Source organism: Phaseolus vulgaris, chromosome 4, assembly GCF_051622355.1.
Source record: "Phaseolus vulgaris cultivar YP4 chromosome 4, ASM5162235v1, whole genome shotgun sequence".
Taxonomy (NCBI): domain Eukaryota; kingdom Viridiplantae; phylum Streptophyta; class Magnoliopsida; order Fabales; family Fabaceae; genus Phaseolus; species Phaseolus vulgaris.
Genome location: NC_143501.1, coordinates 29,544,003 through 29,560,686, shown reverse-complemented (window position 1 = coordinate 29,560,686; position 16,684 = coordinate 29,544,003). Strand labels below are relative to the sequence as shown.

Genomic DNA, 16,684 nt, shown 5'->3' with positions numbered 1-16,684 from the left:
CTGAGATCCAGGTCGGGGAATAGGCAAGCAAATTGTTCCCGCGCAGCCTCGAATCCAGCAGCCAGAATTTGAGCAGAGTTTAGCTTGAGTTCTTCAATTTGCCTTTGAAGTTCCTCAATCCGCTTCTTGAGGTCTTCAGTTTGCTCTTTCAGCTCTTTATTCTGTTGCTCCAGCTCTTCAACCTGTTTTTTGAGTTGTTTGTTGGTCTCTTGAGCTTGGAGAAGGTCTTCAGTAACCTTCTTGGATTCCGCTTGCACTTGGGCCAATTCAGCAGCCACCTCTCCCTTCTCTTTGTTGGCCTCGGCAAGATCAGCTATGGCGTCGTCCCTCGCCTTTTCCACTTGCCCAAGTAATTTCTCTCGGTCGATCGACCTTTGCTCCAATTTTTGCACCTTAGCGGCGTCAGCTTTCATGAGAGCCTCTAGGTCAACCGCCCTGGCGCGAAGAGGCACGATCTTGCTCTCCAATTCGACTTTCTCTTGAGCAAGTTGATGAACCTTGTGGCGAAGGTCAGTGGCCTCCTTGCGCGCCAGCCTGAGCTCGGTGTTCATTACATCCTCCACTCGGGAGTGTTCGATTTCTGCGAGCGTCAGGCTGAAAGACAACTTCTCCACCTCGACCCTCATGGTGCTGTTTTCGGTTTTGAGGTTGAAGAGGTCGTCTTGGAGCCTCCTGGTTGTGCCCTCCACAGCCCTAGTTATGATCGCCGGGATATCCTCTACTATGGTCTTCAGCTTGGCGGTTAGAGGCTCCCACATCCTTGTGACCTCCAAAGGGAGGTTTGCTGCTTGGAGGGGCACCAGGTGGGCCTGTTGTGGATTCTCGTCGCCACCTTCCTTAGCGGGTTCTTCAGTAGTTGCTTCTTGGCGTGGCGACGGAATCGGGGATTCGGTGATCAGAATCGGAGAGGTATGAGCAACCTCATCCCCGATTGGAGCATCTTCTGCAGCTGAAGCGTTTGAAGGGGGACCCCCTTCAGCTGACACATATGGCGTTGAAGCGCTTGGGGGGTCCTCCAGGAAGTTTGGCTCTTGGGCCTCAGCTGCAGGTGGCGTAGTGGCCAGTGGGACCGCTTGGACTGGAGAGGCAGGAGCCTGTGGGGGTGGCGATGCTGGAGGAGGAGCAGGCGTCGACGGAGGTGTTGAGGTTGGAAGAGGGGGTGGAGCAGGCGGTGAGGAAGGTGCCACCCTCTTCCTCTTTGAGACCAAACCGTCCTCGGTGGCCTCGTCATCTTCTTCCTCTTCCTCATGGATCACCTGAGGGGCTTTCCTTTTAGGTCTGAGGACCAGTTTCTTGCGTTGGGTGGGTTCCTTGGGAGGTGATCGCCCTTGGACGATGGCTGTCTCCACCACCGAGTTGGGCACCGTTTGCGAACCCGTCGCCAACCCATGGTTTCGGGCGAGCGCCTTTAGTTCAGCGAGCATGTTTTTGGGCAACATGTTGTCTGCATGGAACGAAAATGCATGGGTTAACTCAAGGAAAACAAATAAGTGCATAAGGTAATAAACAGCAAAGCAGATGATATGTGCAGGAAAGGTAAAACCAAAGTCTTGCGCATAACGCACAAGACGCCCAGAAACAGCTAAACAGAAGCAGTATCAAAGCAATAGTTTAATGTCCTAACCTATTCGAATTTCTAGCTGATCTTCATAGAATTCGAAGCATATCAAGGTGGTGGTAAGGAAAGTTATATTGGCGTCCGCCACCTTTTTCCAGAAGAGACAGAGGTCTCTGTCCAATGCTCCCATGCTGTCAGGACTTCTGGGCCTCCTGAAGCAGCTCTTGGACTCCTTCTTCCCCTTGTCCACCCAGTACAAGGGGAAGCCATCGAGAAGGGAGGCGTCCTTGTCGTTCGCACGCACTTGGACGAATTTCCCCTTCCAGTCCTTGTAAGATTGCTGGAAGATAGCAAAGATGGACCTCCCAGCAATCGCGTTCAAGCTGACCCATAGGCGGTCTCCTGGGTGCTTGGCTTTGAAGAGGAATAAGAACACGTCCACCGACGCGGGCAACCCCAGGTGGTCGCACATCACTTGAAAAGCTCGAACAAACGCCCAGCTGTTGGGGTGGAGCTGGGCGGCAGCAATGTTGAGCTCGGTAAGAAGTTCCCTCTCGAATCGGGTGAAAGGGAACCTGAGCTTGACCTTCTTGAATAAAGTCGTATAGACAAAGCAGAAGGGCCCGTCGGCGCTTACTTTGTCATCAGCACAAACAGGCAGATCGGGGGGGCAAGGCAGCACCATCATCTTCTCGTCGTGCTCCTTGTGAAACGATTGATAGATCTCGTCCCCCTTTGTCAGCCGCAAAACTGCTCCCGCAGTGTTCACAGAGGATGTCTCCCTCAGAAGGGTCGAGTTGGCCCAGGGATACAAAGTTTTGAAGTCTGGCAGAGGAACGGGGGCTCCTCCAGCGATAGGTGGAGTCGCCTGGGCCAGGACAGGACGGGAAGACGCAGGCCTCTCAGCCTGCAAAGATGAAGCGCCACGAACTTGTGGTGGGTCGTGTGCTTGTGAAGGGAGATTTCGTGATGAAGGAGGAGGATTCGGGGTAATCTTTGTGCGAGTCATGGTAGCAGCTGCAAAGGAAGAAGAAAGGAAAAATGATCAGGGGGTTACAGAGGCTGACTCGATCATAGAAGGAAGGTGAAAAACGAACGAATGTAGGTTCGTTGCGACGATTGACGAAGCCCTAAGTTACGCAGAAGGAGAAATGGAAAAACAACCCACAACGTATGCACCAGGCAGTTACAGGATGATGCGAATCGGTTAAAATGCAAGGAAAACCAGCAGAAGAGGGAAAGTAGGTACCTTTTGATGATCAGGAAGACGATGAAGGTTGATGGTGATTCAGAATGCTGGAGAGCGCTGAAAGTTTTTCGCAGAAGGAAGTTAGAGCGTTCATGAATGCGAGGGAAAGTGATGGAACAGTGTTGAGTGAAAATGGGTTTAAGGGTTTTTTCGAAATGGGTTTAGGAAGCGCAAACGGCAACTGAAGAGAGCCGTTGATGAAGCCACGCGTCAAGCGATGAGTGAGGGGTTTGGTGGAGCGTCAGAGCAGCAGAAGGTACAACCGCTTGGAATTCTGCGTCAGTGCCACGTAGACCGGTGTTGACGTGACTCTTTCAGTCTTTTCGCTAGACAAGTCTTCGCTTAAGACTAGGGGGCTTGTGTACCGCCCTGGTGGTCGGGAGTGATGACGTGGCACCCTGCTACAGTATAGGCGTGTTGGCAAGGCGCCAGGTTGGCAAGAGGGAAGGAAGTCGGGGGGCTCGTGTAGTCGCCAATTGTTAAATTGGCGTGTTCCGATCTCCAGTTTACCAGAATCGGCGATCACCAGGTTAAAGATGAAGTCGCCAGGTGTAGATTCAGGCGACCTGATCATTGGAGATCGCCAGAGCAAGCACATCGCCAAAGATAAAAGAGAAGCAGATTATGAAGGCGGCCGGCGAGACCACAGGGAAGGTGTATGAGGGCACCCTAACTCGCCAGTTCCAGTAGAGATCGCACTCCCAAGTTAGCTATGCACTGGGCAGTACCATGCATAAGTAACTTAGCCAAAATGAGAGTAGAAGCAGCGCCAAGTCAAGGAGGCTCCAGATGATGGCACGTGTACGACTGGATGCGAGCCACGTGTCCAGGTCTGTAACTGCCAGGAGAGAGAAAACAGCCAGGTATATAAGAGTTCTCAACAAACTTTCTGAGGTACGCACGTTCAGTTTACACTCTTTACGCTTGCGAGTGATATAGCTGACTGTGAGAGAGGATTTGCACGGTTCTTGTTCTCTTAGTATTTGGTGATACCGTCACTGACTTGAGCGTTGGAGTGCGATCGGCCGCAGCGGCGCCGCTCTGTTTCTTTGCAGGTTCTTGAGGTGGATCTCGAAGAGGAACGGAGGTGAGAAGCGGTGCGCACGTCGATCCTTTGACGAAGCAGTTTCCAGCGTTCCGGTCAACAGGCATGATCACTTATCAAAAGCAAATATAGAAACTTCATTGCTTGATAACTGGAAGAATCCAACCATGGATAAGTATGATGGAACTACAAATCCTTTTAAGCATATAACAATTTACACAATGCAGATCAACTTGTATACATGGAATGATGTCATTCTTTGCTGAATATTTCCAACAACATTGAAAGGAGCGACATTAAGCTTTTTATTCACCCGTTTACTGATGACTACTTTATGACAAGTACACCATGTTGTTAGAAGTAATAATTTATCCCTAAGGACGGATATTGAATCCACATGGAAAAATTGAATAATCAAGTAAAAGATTCACTAAATAGAAAACAAAACAATAAAGTTTATTGGGAGTTTGTTAAGATTGCAATTATTAAAAGGAAAACAAGTTAAAGAGTTTGTTGGTTCAATTGGGAAAATTGGGATTGAGGTTCATCCTTCTTACTCTTTTGTATTTTTATTAGCATAGTAATTGATGTGAGTTGATTTTAGGATTGCACATTTTATTGGTTGCTCTTTGTTTATGATTTTTTATTTTTAGCAATGTAAGGTGAGAACCCAAAGAATATCCCCACTGGACACAAACTTAACCAAGTGGTTAAGTAAGTGTGAAGGTTCACTTCTAGAGGGCAAAGAGAAAAACACAATTATATGATGAAAATGATGCAATGGTGTGGAATTGAAGAGAATAAGGCAAAGATAACCAACAATTTAAGAGATAAACGTGAAAGTATAAAGAGGAATGGAATGGAGGGCACAAAGAAAGATAAAAAGAGGAAGAGATGAAGAGAGCTTATGGAAGAAAGAAAGATGTCACACCACTTGGAGAAGAGAGGACTCCAAGATAAGTGGTGCAAAGAGCCGCCACTTGAGATGTTACCCACCCAAGATAAGAGTAAAAATTGAGAGCTCACAAGTCTCACAAAATCACTCATGTAGAATTTCTTTACTATTCAAAATTCAATGTGTTAATACATGGAGGAAGGGACCCTTTATATTAGAAGAAATGACTTGGAGGGCAAGATGAGCGAGGGGTAGAAAAGGAAAGGGAGAGGGTCTGCCTAGGGTGTTAACCATGGTCAAAACCGCACCATAGGCATAATTTCTAGAAGTTAGGTTAAAAACCCTAATTCTAGGTGCATGTGTCATGAAAAGTGGGCTTGAAACAAACCCATTTTGCTAAGTACACTCCTATTTATGTTATGTAAACCGACTCTAGCTTATTCTTCTATTTGGACCCCTAAAGTGAGCGCAATTTATTTACAAACATTTTGTCTTGTGAGAAGATCATAAGAAAGAACATTTGATGCTCTTATTTATGCCCAATTCTTCTTCTACTAAGGTTCTTCCAACATTTGGTGGGGCCTTGTCTTAGATGTTGAGATGACTTATGAAAGTGTGAAGTGTTTCTTGTGTCCTTGGTCATCTTCTTGGCTATTTGGGTTGTATCAGCAATATTCTATCATTTGATTGATATTGATGCCCGTATAAATGTCATTTATATCGATTCCTCACATATAAAATTATTAAGAGAGTCTCCTAAATATTTATTCCTCGCATATTTATAAAAATTTCTTATCATTACGATTAGACGTTGATAGAAATTAACATTTGAAATCTATTCCTAGAATTCAAATATGTTAAGTATTATCATTTGGGTCAGAAACTTAGAAGTACTTTCTAGTCAAATCTAAGAAACACACATTACAAATAAAATGACACAATATCAATCATCAATCAATAAAAAAATATTATAATTAAATATCACTTCAATACATAAGAGTTTGAATGGATTACTCACAATCCCAAAGGGTAGAATTAGCCACTCATGTTGGTTATTACAAGCATGAAGAACAGGAAAATAAGATTCAGGATGTTTCTCCTTAACGGTTGCCTCCTCTAGGATTTCTAATACCTTTTATTCTCCCAATTGGATACCAATCCACTAAAGGATGTCTAGGGTAGTGTCTCATGCCTCATATTTAACCTAGTTGAGCTTGGGCTAAGTGACTTCTCCGCTGGGCAAGTTGCACGAAAACAGACCCAACATCACTAGAGTGATCTCGTTTGGGCGATATTGGGCTCGCTTGGGCGAGATCCTCTGGGAGCTTTTGGCTTGGGCGAGTTTGGGTGAGTGCTGGTGCGTTCCAACTTTCCCTTTTAGCTTTGTATATTCTCCTTTTTCCTTTTCATCTCCAAACTTCCCTATAATTTTGAAATTAACACAAGTTTGGGAATAAATCGTTCTTATTTAAATTATAATCACAAAATATGTAAAAATGTATAAATTCATAAATTAGGGGTTATATTATGTTTATTTTAGTAATTAATATCCATAAGTGCATGTATTTTAATATGAAATATTACTTAAATCTGACACTTATCATTTACTACCTTTATCCATTGATTGTTTTTTGATATATTTGTTGAAAAGTTCGGAGCACAATTTGCTACAAGTCGTCCACATTACTTAACTTCAATTGTACCTAGTCAATATAAGGCAAGAAAAAGGAGAATCGCTCAGGTTGTTCATGGAACACTTTGAAAAAGTTGCATTGAGTATATGCAATTTAAGTCCCGAAGTGACAATGCATCATATGATCACAACGTTGAGGCCGAGACCGTTTGTCGACAACCTCTGTAAGAAACCAGCCATTAATCTAGATGATTTAAGACAATGAGCCACAAAGTTTATGCAGATGGAGGAGTTGAGGTTAGAAATCAAGTAAGAGCAGATGGTGAAGTTGAAAAGAAACAGGATGAAAGAGAAGGAGGTCAGCAGCATAAAAGAATGAGAGAAGTGCATCGTGGACCAAAATTCCCACAATACACACCTTTGAGTATTAACCAAACTCGAATATTACAAGAAGTATTGACGACAGAAATAATACCCGCACCAAGAAAGGTTCGAACACCAGAACGAGTTAATCGAAGTAAACATTGTCAGTACCACTAGAATTATGGTCATCATACAGAAGAATGTATAACATTGAAAGACCGAATAAAAGAACTGATCCAAGCTGGGCAGTTGAGGCGTTTCATAAGACATGTAGGAATTCCGAGAAGGGGAAGAAGAAGCCCATAACAAAAGGAGAGAAGGTATGGGAATAGAAGGGAAGAAAAGTTTGATAGAAGAGATGAGAGAAGGGAGGAAAGGGTAGAGAGAAGGGAAGAAAATGAGAGGAATCGTCAAAGTCCTCAGAGGAGAAGAAGTCGAGAACGAATTTCGGGAAGACCTATAAGAGGATTTATTAATACAGTTTCAGGAGGATTTGCCAGAGGAGGAATATCTTCGTATGCCATAAATAATCATTTAAGAATGGCTCCAACAATGTATTCGATCTTTCGAAAAAGAAGTATGTCGCCAATTACATTTACTAATGAAGACTTTCAAACAATTGATCCAGATCAGGATGATCCTATGGTGATTACGGTAGAGATAGTAGAGTATATAGTGATGAAAACTTTGGTAGATTACGGAAGTTCTGTTGATATCTTGTATTGGGAGACATTTCAGAAGTTAAGATTGAGGGAAAAAGATATTATGCCACACCGAGAGCAAATAATCGGGTTTTTGGGTGAAAAGGTAGATACAGGGGGATACATAAATGATACAAACCAATTAGACAAGGAGATAACCAAGTACACAACAGACACTTCACAATTAAGTCAGTCATCTCAGCATCCAAGACAAGGCCCCACCAAACTTCAGAAGGACCTCAGTAGAAGAAGAACTGGACATGTGTCAGAGTATCAAATGTTCTTTCTTCTGGTCTTTTTAAAAGACAAGTTTATGTAAATAAATTGGGCTCACTTTAGGGGTCCAAATAGAAGAATAAGCTATCACTTAGAATAAATTGGGGTGTACTTAGCATAAATTGGGCTTCTGGCAAGCCCACCTTTCATGAAAATTGCACCTAGGTTTAGGGTTTCTTTGACCTACCTTCTATAAGGTTTCTCACAAATGATACCCCTACCCCTCTATCTTGTTCTCCAAGACACTTTATCCTATAAATAGATTGTCTTGCCTCATGTATTTTTACAATTGAAATTGAATAGAAAAGAACTTGGGCTTTAGTGATTAGTGAGCTTTGTCTCCTAAAGTTCTTGGGTCTTATCTTGAGAGTAGTGCACCTCAAGTGGCAGCTCCGCAACACTCATCTTGGAATCATCCACCATTCCAAGTGGCGTGATTCTTTGCTCTATATTCCATAAGCTTTCTTCAACAATTCATCTTTTTCCTTTCTTATTTGCTGCCATTAACATTCCTTTTATATCCTTGGTTTCTTTCGTCTTGTTTCTTTCCATTATATATTTTTTATTTCCACACCTCATTATCATCAACACCACATAATTGTGTTTTTTCTCTTTGCCCTCTAGAAGTAAATCTTCACACTTACTTAACCACTTGGTTAAGTTCGTGTCTAGTGAGAATCTTCTTTTGGTTTCTCACCATAATTGTTAATTCAAAGAAAATCCTAAACAAAGTGCAACACATAAAATGTGTTATCCTAAAATTAACAAAACCGACATTGAAATATTATGAGAGAACATAACACAAGAGCAAATTCTCTGCTAAGTTAGCAAGTTACAAACGACAAACTCAACATAATTCGGTCATACAACAAACCATGAGTAGTCTGAAAGTTGGGGTAGAAAAGTGTTTGACAACAAATATAGCTCAAAAATGATTGGATTAAGATCTATAAATAATTTATTAAGAATCAAGAGAAGGGTGCAGAGAATGACGTAAATATTGCAAGAAAAGCGACGAAGTTTGTTATGATAGGAAATGACTTATACAAAAGAGGACACTCAACTTCATTGGTAAAATGTCTTTCACAAGAACAAATTGAATACATCCTCCAAGAATTACATGAAGGAATATGTGTTTTGCATTGTAGTGCTCAAACAATGGCAACAAAAGTCTTATGTGCGGAATATTATTGGCCGCCAGTGCGAAAAGATTGCAATATATTTGTGAGGTCCTATAAGAAATGTCAAGAATTCAACAATCTCAACCATATGCTTTCTCAAGAGTCGCAAGGAATTAATTCACTGTGTCCATTTACAAAATGGGGAATGGATATCCGAGGTCCATTTCCTCCAGGACGAGGTTAAACTAAGTTTTTAGTTGTGGTAATAGATTATTTCACAAAATTGATAGAAGCATAAGCCGCGACAAAAATAACAGGGCAACATGTCCAAACCTTTGTTTAAAAAAATATTGTTTCTATATTTGGTATACCATATACCATGATAACAAGAAATGGCCGACAGTTTACTGATAAAAAACTTGTGGAATTCTATGTAAATTTGGGAATCAAACCGATAACAAGCTTATTCGAACATCTACAAAATGAATCGACAAGCATAGTTAGCAAACAAAATCATACTCGTCTAACTAAGAAGAAGGTTTGAAAATGCAAAAGGGTATATGGGCAGAAAAATTACCAGAATTGTTGAAACATCAATTGGAGAAACTCCTTTCAACCTTATATATGGAACTGGTGCAATGATACCCGTGGAAGTCGGAGAGCCGACACTACAAAGAAAAATTGAAGATTTGGGAATAAATGATGAATGTCTTCGAAGAGACTTAAATTTACTACAAGAACTCCGAGAGAAGTGAAAAATTCGAGAAAAGGCTGTAAAGAGAAGAGCAACAAAGAGATTCAATGCTAAAGTCAAACCGAGAACCTTTAATGAAGGAGATTTAGTATGATGAATGAGAACATAAGAAAGAAAATATCCAACCCAATGGAAGTTTGCACCAAATTGAGAAGGACCATTGAGAAGGACCATTGAGAGTAATCGAAAATCTACAAAATGGCATTTATATACTTGAATGGTTGGATGGAAAAGTGATTCTGGAAACATGGAATGCAAGTCACCTGAAGTTTTATTTTAGTTAAACAATCAAGATTGTAATTTTTGCTTAGTCTAGGTTGATTTCACTAAAAAACATGAATCCCTCTAGAGATCATCAATGTATATATTACCTTTTGGTCAAGGAAGCTTTCACTCCAAGTGAATCCCTCTCGAGTTGGTATCATCAATGATGATTTATATAGATAATAAAGGCAATGTGACTCACATCCGATGCCAATCGTCCGACTTGATATATGATTCTGCTAGGTAACATTATTTTAAGTGAAGGTGAGGACAATATCATGGTATTTAATCAATCTAGAAACAAACAACAAATTTAAAAGGAAGGCGAGGACATAAAGATTTGAGTCAATAGTAAGAGATGGAAGGGGTTAAGTTGTACCAATGTTCCAAGCTTGTGTTTATGAACCACTGATAACAGTTATAAAAGGAAAGTTGCCATCTTTAGTGACGAAAAAGAAAAAAGAACAATTGTCATATATGTGAGCAATTGTAACATAGTCAATAACCCAATGACCAATGGAAGGTGATTGATTATAAGTATAGGAACAACATGTGACTCATAAGTATAGGAACAACATCTATTTTTTCAAGATCAAATCTTAAGGAAGAAATAAAATTATAATTTTCACAAATATTAAAATAGATTATCAAATAACAATTATATAAATATCAAGTAATTATTGAAAAAAGATAAACAATTACATATAATTAAAATTTCATAACAATCTCAACATGTATTATTTTTACAAATGTTGAGGTGAAAAACACATCAATGAATTGATGGTGGATATCAAACTGATTTGCTTAGTAAAATAAGTGATCTTAAAAAAAAAAAAAAAACTAAGAACCACAAAACAAATAGAACATAATACCTTTAGATTACGCAATGAATTAAAATTTATAGAATTAAACATTCAAAATTGAGAGTTATTCATTTTTCACGTCACATAAAATAAATAGTAACTAAAAATATTTTAAAAAATAGAAATAATCAAAATATATATCTTAAAAGTAATTTAATTTAATAAAATTGAATTTTATATTTCCTATGAAATTGCATAACAAAATAATGATTACTCAAATGAATAAAACAAAAGATAGAAGAGAATAATAAAAATAAGTTTTTTGAATTAACTACTCAAAGCAAAGCATGAATTCTTATTAAGATCATTCCTCAACAACAAGTTGATTTACTATCTTTAACGAAACTTCACCTAAAGTAGCATCTCAATTGGATAAGTTCACAATTGGATAAGTTCATGTTCCAACGAGAATCACAATATTCTTAATTATTTGATGTTCCAATATGAATGTTGGTTTGACACGTCTCAAGGTATATGTGAATGCCCATTAATAAGTAGTAACTCCCAACGACCACGTGAGGACATAGACCAGCACGCACCACATCACAAATTCCAAGCTTTTCAAAACAAAAGCAAAATATATAAAGCAATGATAACTTTACAAAGAAGTGATTTTGGATCTCCACAACTTCATTTCTGATATATGTACACACTAATACGAAACGGAACTTGGACACGAATATGTATTTAATATATAAATTAGAGATACTATATCAATGTATATATTATATAACTATAAATTATAAATTAATAATAAAAATTTATGGTATAATTATGTTTCAAATTTTTAAGTAAAAATTTTATAATTGATTTAAAAGATTTATTTTTTATTTTTATAATTATAATAAAAATTTATACAATAAATTTAAATTTTTAAAAAATTAATATATTTTTTCTTATTTAAATTGTATTAGAACGAAATTAAAATTTATATTTTTTAAATGAACATTTCATATCCATATTCGATATATTGTTCGACACAGATTTAAAAAATGTATTTGAACTTCATAATTTTTTATTTTTTATTTATTTTAACTTTAGTGGTTATAGGTGTGTAAGAACACGAAGAAGAAATTAGAAGATGTTCGATGAACCTTTAAGAAATAATATTATAAAAATTTAACAAAAATAAAACAAATCTTTTAATAAATTAACATTAGTTTATAAAAAAATAAAAATAAATTTTAAATTAATTATTATAAAAGAGTTTTTATAAGAAATACTTATAGATACATATTTTAAATATATGAACAAATATTTTTCTTAATAAAATAGTCCTTAACGTTGTTAATTTTAGAGATCAAATTATAAAATGAATTTTCATTTTTAACCATTTTTAAATACGAAAGATAAAACTATTTTTAGTCTTGTTAAATCAACTACATTTTTTTTTCTATTTTTATTGTTATTCCTCTAAATTACTGTTTCCTAAATTTTATTTACAATTTATGATGATTTATACTATAAAATAAATTAAACAAAATTTAAAACCATTATCATTTTAATCAATTATAATTTGAATTTAACAACTGCGTCTTTATGTGAACCTTTGAATTTTCTGTACCAATCTGAGTCGGTGCGTGTTCCTTATCCAATGAGTTGATAAATGTCGATAATACATTTTTTTTACACATATTCTTTTTCTCTTATTTAACATTTTAGAAATTACAAAAAATATATATTAAATTTAGTAATACATTTTATATAGTATATTTGGTTGTTTTTTAGCTTTTTAGTTTTTTTGAATGCTTCTTTTAGTTAAAATACTATAAACCTGTGGGTGTAATTTAAGATAAATTTTAAATATAATTTTTTTTATTCTGACTAATAAAATAAGAAAATATATATTGACAAACCTCAACAAAATTTACTAATAAAAATAATACAAATAAATAGGAAATATTTTGTTACTAATAATAAACCAAATTCAACATATTAAAAATTTGAAAAATTGAGTAATTTAAATTTGATAAAATTTATTATTTTGATGTCTTTTTTTTATGATTTCCTTACCTATTTGTGGATCCCACTACAACCATGTTCAACAAAAAATGTGGCTATAAAATTGCTTCATCATCAAACTTTTTCCTTCAATGCTAAAAGAAACAAACCAGAACACTGCTTACACACCTAACAATGGTTATGTCTGTGTTGTTGAGCTTCATTTTCCCGCCGCCACCTTCTCTGGTGGTTTCTACCATGTCAGTGATAAGTCTCGTGTCACTGGCAAATGCTGGTTTGTCAGAAGTTAGAGGGAAGCATTTGAACTATTCAAAGTTTTGGAATGCTAACCCTTCTTCAGAAAAGCAGATCAAGTTGTCAAGTAAAGCTGGCATGCTTCTGTTATACACTCCTGCTTTTCTTGCTAGCCTTGCTTCCTTCTGGATCTTTCCTCATGAAGGTCTCAGATCCACCGTCCTTCAATCTGCTGTTACCTTGCATTTCTTCAAGAGGGTCTTTGAGGTGAGTAACACTAATGCTTGTTATGCTTATGTAGATATGTTCTCACACTGATACTTACTAATTACCATGCACAAAAATATAAAAAAATACCCACTAGGTTTGGAATTTGGAATTAACATTGCATTATATATATGGAAGAAAAAAAAAGTTAGTTGGGTTTTAAATATCATTGCTTTAGGTTTTGTGAGAATGTTTATGTGAAGTTGTTGCTGATACAGTCACAATTGTGGTTTTGAGTAAATAAAACCTTTATGTTGCGGTTGCAATTAAATTGTAGAGTGCAATTTGAAACCCTATGTTTTAATGGTTTGTGATGATGAAATGAATTTTAGGAGTGTTTAGTACAAAGTTGTTTTTTCCCCTTTTTGTAGTGATTTTTTCAGTTTATGTTAGCATTCAATTTTGAAAACCGTCTTGGTAGTTTGTTTGGACGATGGAATATAGAATTTTGCAGGGTTTTAGAATTTGGTTCGGGGTCCATTGTATTTGTCAGCAATTGTCTACAATATTAAAGGTCGTGTTGAAAACTCGTAAACCTTGGAATCTAGTAACATGTAAAAGGGTTCAAGCATGTTACATGGTTATAAAGAACAAGGTTTTATGTTGGGGTTAGGGTTTCATTGCTATCTTTGTCATTGCAACGATAATGATTGCAATGAATCCAAAAACCTCGAGGCAGCAGCTAGAATCACGGTTCACAAACCTTTTTTAAGAACCTGGGCAAAGAATAATCGTTCAATGTTTGGCTGGAAATGGCTGGGTTTTTGTTTTCTTAGTGCTGAAGTAGTTTTTCTTTTTTTCTGTTTGGTTTCTGGTACCTGGGCTTATTGTTTTATTGTTGCTCTATGATTGCTTTTGGGAGTTGTAGAGTACACAAAAGTGAATGCAGTTGTTACTCAACTGTGTAGATTCTGTTTGTTCACAGAGTTGGAATAGATGGGATTGTGTGGAAGAAATTATATGCCTTGCTTATGATTCAACTGGGTTTTAAATTATGGTTTTTGGTCACAACTGGGTTTGATGCAGTCCACAATCATGGCTTGGTAGTTTTCTGGAGGCTGCCTCATCACCATGATACAATCTGCAATCTGAATTTAAATTATTCATTTTTTCTACTTTTCTAATTTAATTTCTCATTTATTTTTAGAATCAGTCTTAAGGAACTTCTAGAAAGGAGCACCCTTGTACAAGGCTTTTATCAAATACTTGATAAGAAAGAATCTAAGCTCTGTTTTGATGGGAAATGGTTGATTCTTGTTTTTATAACACTAAACAACCCGTGGTGCCTTATTTGCTTGTTATTTTATTTGATTTCAGATGAAGTAAGAATGTTTGTTAATGTGCAGGTTCTGTTTATTCACAAATATAGTGGAGGCATGACTCTTGAATCTGCAATCCCCATCACTCTGAGTTATTTCCTATCAGCTGCAACTTTGATCTATTCTCAACACCTTACAAATGGCCTTCCAGAACCAGCAATGAATCTGTTGTATCCTGGCATTTTGATGTTTGTGGTGGGCATCCTTGGCAACTTCTACCACCACTACCTTCTATCCAACTTGAGGGGAAAGGGTGAAAAGGAGTACAAGATTCCAAAGGGTGGCTGTTTTGAGCTTGTGATCTGCCCCCATTACCTCTTTGAGATCACTATGTTTTATGGAATCTTCTTCATTTCTCAGACATTATATGCACTATCATTTGCTGTAGGCACTACTTTCTATCTGCTTGGCAGGAGTTATTCAACTAGGAAATGGTATCTTTCTAAGTTTGAGGATTTCCCTAAGAATGTTAAGGCCATCATCCCATTTGTCTTCTAAATTGGCAGGAACAACTAGTTATTCTTGAGTTACATGAAATAGGTTGTGTTTTTTGGAACTATGACTCACCAACATCAGAATTTTGGTGATTCAATCTGTAACTTTGGGTCCTTTTTTAAAGTGGATCTATTGAAAGAGGAAAAGAAGAAAGTACCTAGTTATATCTAATGTCATTTGGTGGCTTTAGAAAAGACTACAACTTTAGAAGAAAAAAAGCGTATTCTGCACAGAAAACCATTTAAAAATGCATAAGATATCTGTCCTAAAGGATATTTGGACTCCAAAAGCCCATGCTCATGTGTTGTAATTGTAATTCAAGGTGTGAAAAGGTCTAAGAGAAATCTTCAAAGTGTAATTGTAGTGCAAAAATGAGGATTTCTTAAAAGAAACATGGTGTCAAGCCCTAATTTCTTAATTTTCACTTTGATAAAGATATTAATGTAGTAAAAATGCTGCTGGAGTTGTTTGAATTGGGATACGGGTATCGTTATCTTAATTCGACTTAAAAGTATTAAGTTAAAAGTTAAAATTTACATTTATTTATACATTTAATTTGTTCCAATTATTATATTCAAAAGAAGATGAATATTTTTTATTTGATGTGGTGTATCAAAAGGAGTGCACATAATAGTAATGGAGGAAGAGAGGGAGGAAGAGAGGTTCTAATAAATCCTAATTGCAAATGAAAAAGAGACAATGACTTAAGCATAAAGAGAGAAAAGTAAAGAAAAGAAAATACAAAAGAAATTTTTATTTACTTGTGTATGTGAGAATAAAATACATAAATAGAAAAGGAAAGTTGGTCAAACAAACAAAGTTCAATAACTTAAAATAGAAAAACTAAATATGTTAACACCCCCTCAACCTGGGGAGTAGATATTGGTCAGACCCAGCTTGGATTTAAGAGTAGAGAACTGTGTGAAAGCAAGAGGCTTGGTGAATATGTCAGCAATTTGCATGATAGAAGTAATGGACAACAGTTTGAGGAGACCAAAGTTAAGTTTTTCACGAACTAGGTGACAATCAATTTCGATGTGCTTGGTGCGTTCATGAAAGACTTGATTGGATGCTATTTGAAGGGCAGATTTATTGTCACAATACAGGGTTGCAGGCTGGGAGAGAGGAATATGTAAATCCTGAAGGTGGTAAGACAACCATTGTAGCTCACATGTGGTGGTGGCAAGGGCTCTATACTCGACTTCGGAGGAGCTGTAGGAGATAGTTGGCTGCTTCTTTGATTTCCATGATATTAGGGAATCTCCTAAGTAGATGGAATATCCAGTGTCAGATTTGCGTGTGGTAGGACATGTTGCCCAGTCAGAGTCACTAAAACCACAGAGGTGAAATGAGCTAGTATGAGAAAAATAGTCCTTCACCAGGGGTGCCCTTGAGGTAACGCAAAAGGCGCGAGACAACTTGTTGATGATGAGTTGTGGGTGCAGATGTGAATTGGCTTAAATTGTGGACAACGAAGGCGATGTCTAGTCGCGTGTTGGTTAAGTAGATTAGACGTCCAAGGAGTCTTCTGTATTGGGAAGTTTCATCAACATCAAGAGGGGAGCCTTGACCGGGAGAGAGACGGAAGGTGTGAGTCATAGGAGTGGCCTGTGCAGAGTCAAGCATGTCAGTTTCGTGAAGAAGATCAAGAGTATATTTGCGTTTGTTAGGATTGATGCAAGAAG

General features: G+C 37.5%; 1 protein-coding gene across 1 annotated transcript; it reads left to right on the top strand.

Annotated features, from left to right (window-relative positions):
• Nucleotides 1-12,797: 12,797 nt before the first annotated feature.
• LOC137837494 (steroid 5-alpha-reductase DET2) lies at nt 12,798-15,170 on the top strand. Its single transcript, XM_068646500.2, has 2 exons — nt 12,798-13,185; nt 14,532-15,170. Exons 1-2 carry the CDS (start codon nt 12,859-12,861, stop codon nt 15,000-15,002), a joined length of 798 nt encoding a protein of 265 aa, XP_068502601.1. The 5' UTR covers nt 12,798-12,858; the 3' UTR covers nt 15,003-15,170.
• Nucleotides 15,171-16,684: the final 1,514 nt, after the last annotated feature.

Bases quoted from the DNA above. Each gene is read 5' to 3' on its own strand.
- LOC137837494 (XM_068646500.2), top strand. From the start codon at position 12,859: ATGGTTATGTCTGTGTTGTTGAGCTTCATTTTCCCGCCGCCACCTTCT. The intron at 13,186-14,531 runs GTGAGTAACACT...GTTAATGTGCAG, and splicing joins TCTTCAAGAGGGTCTTTGAG to GTTCTGTTTATTCACAAATA.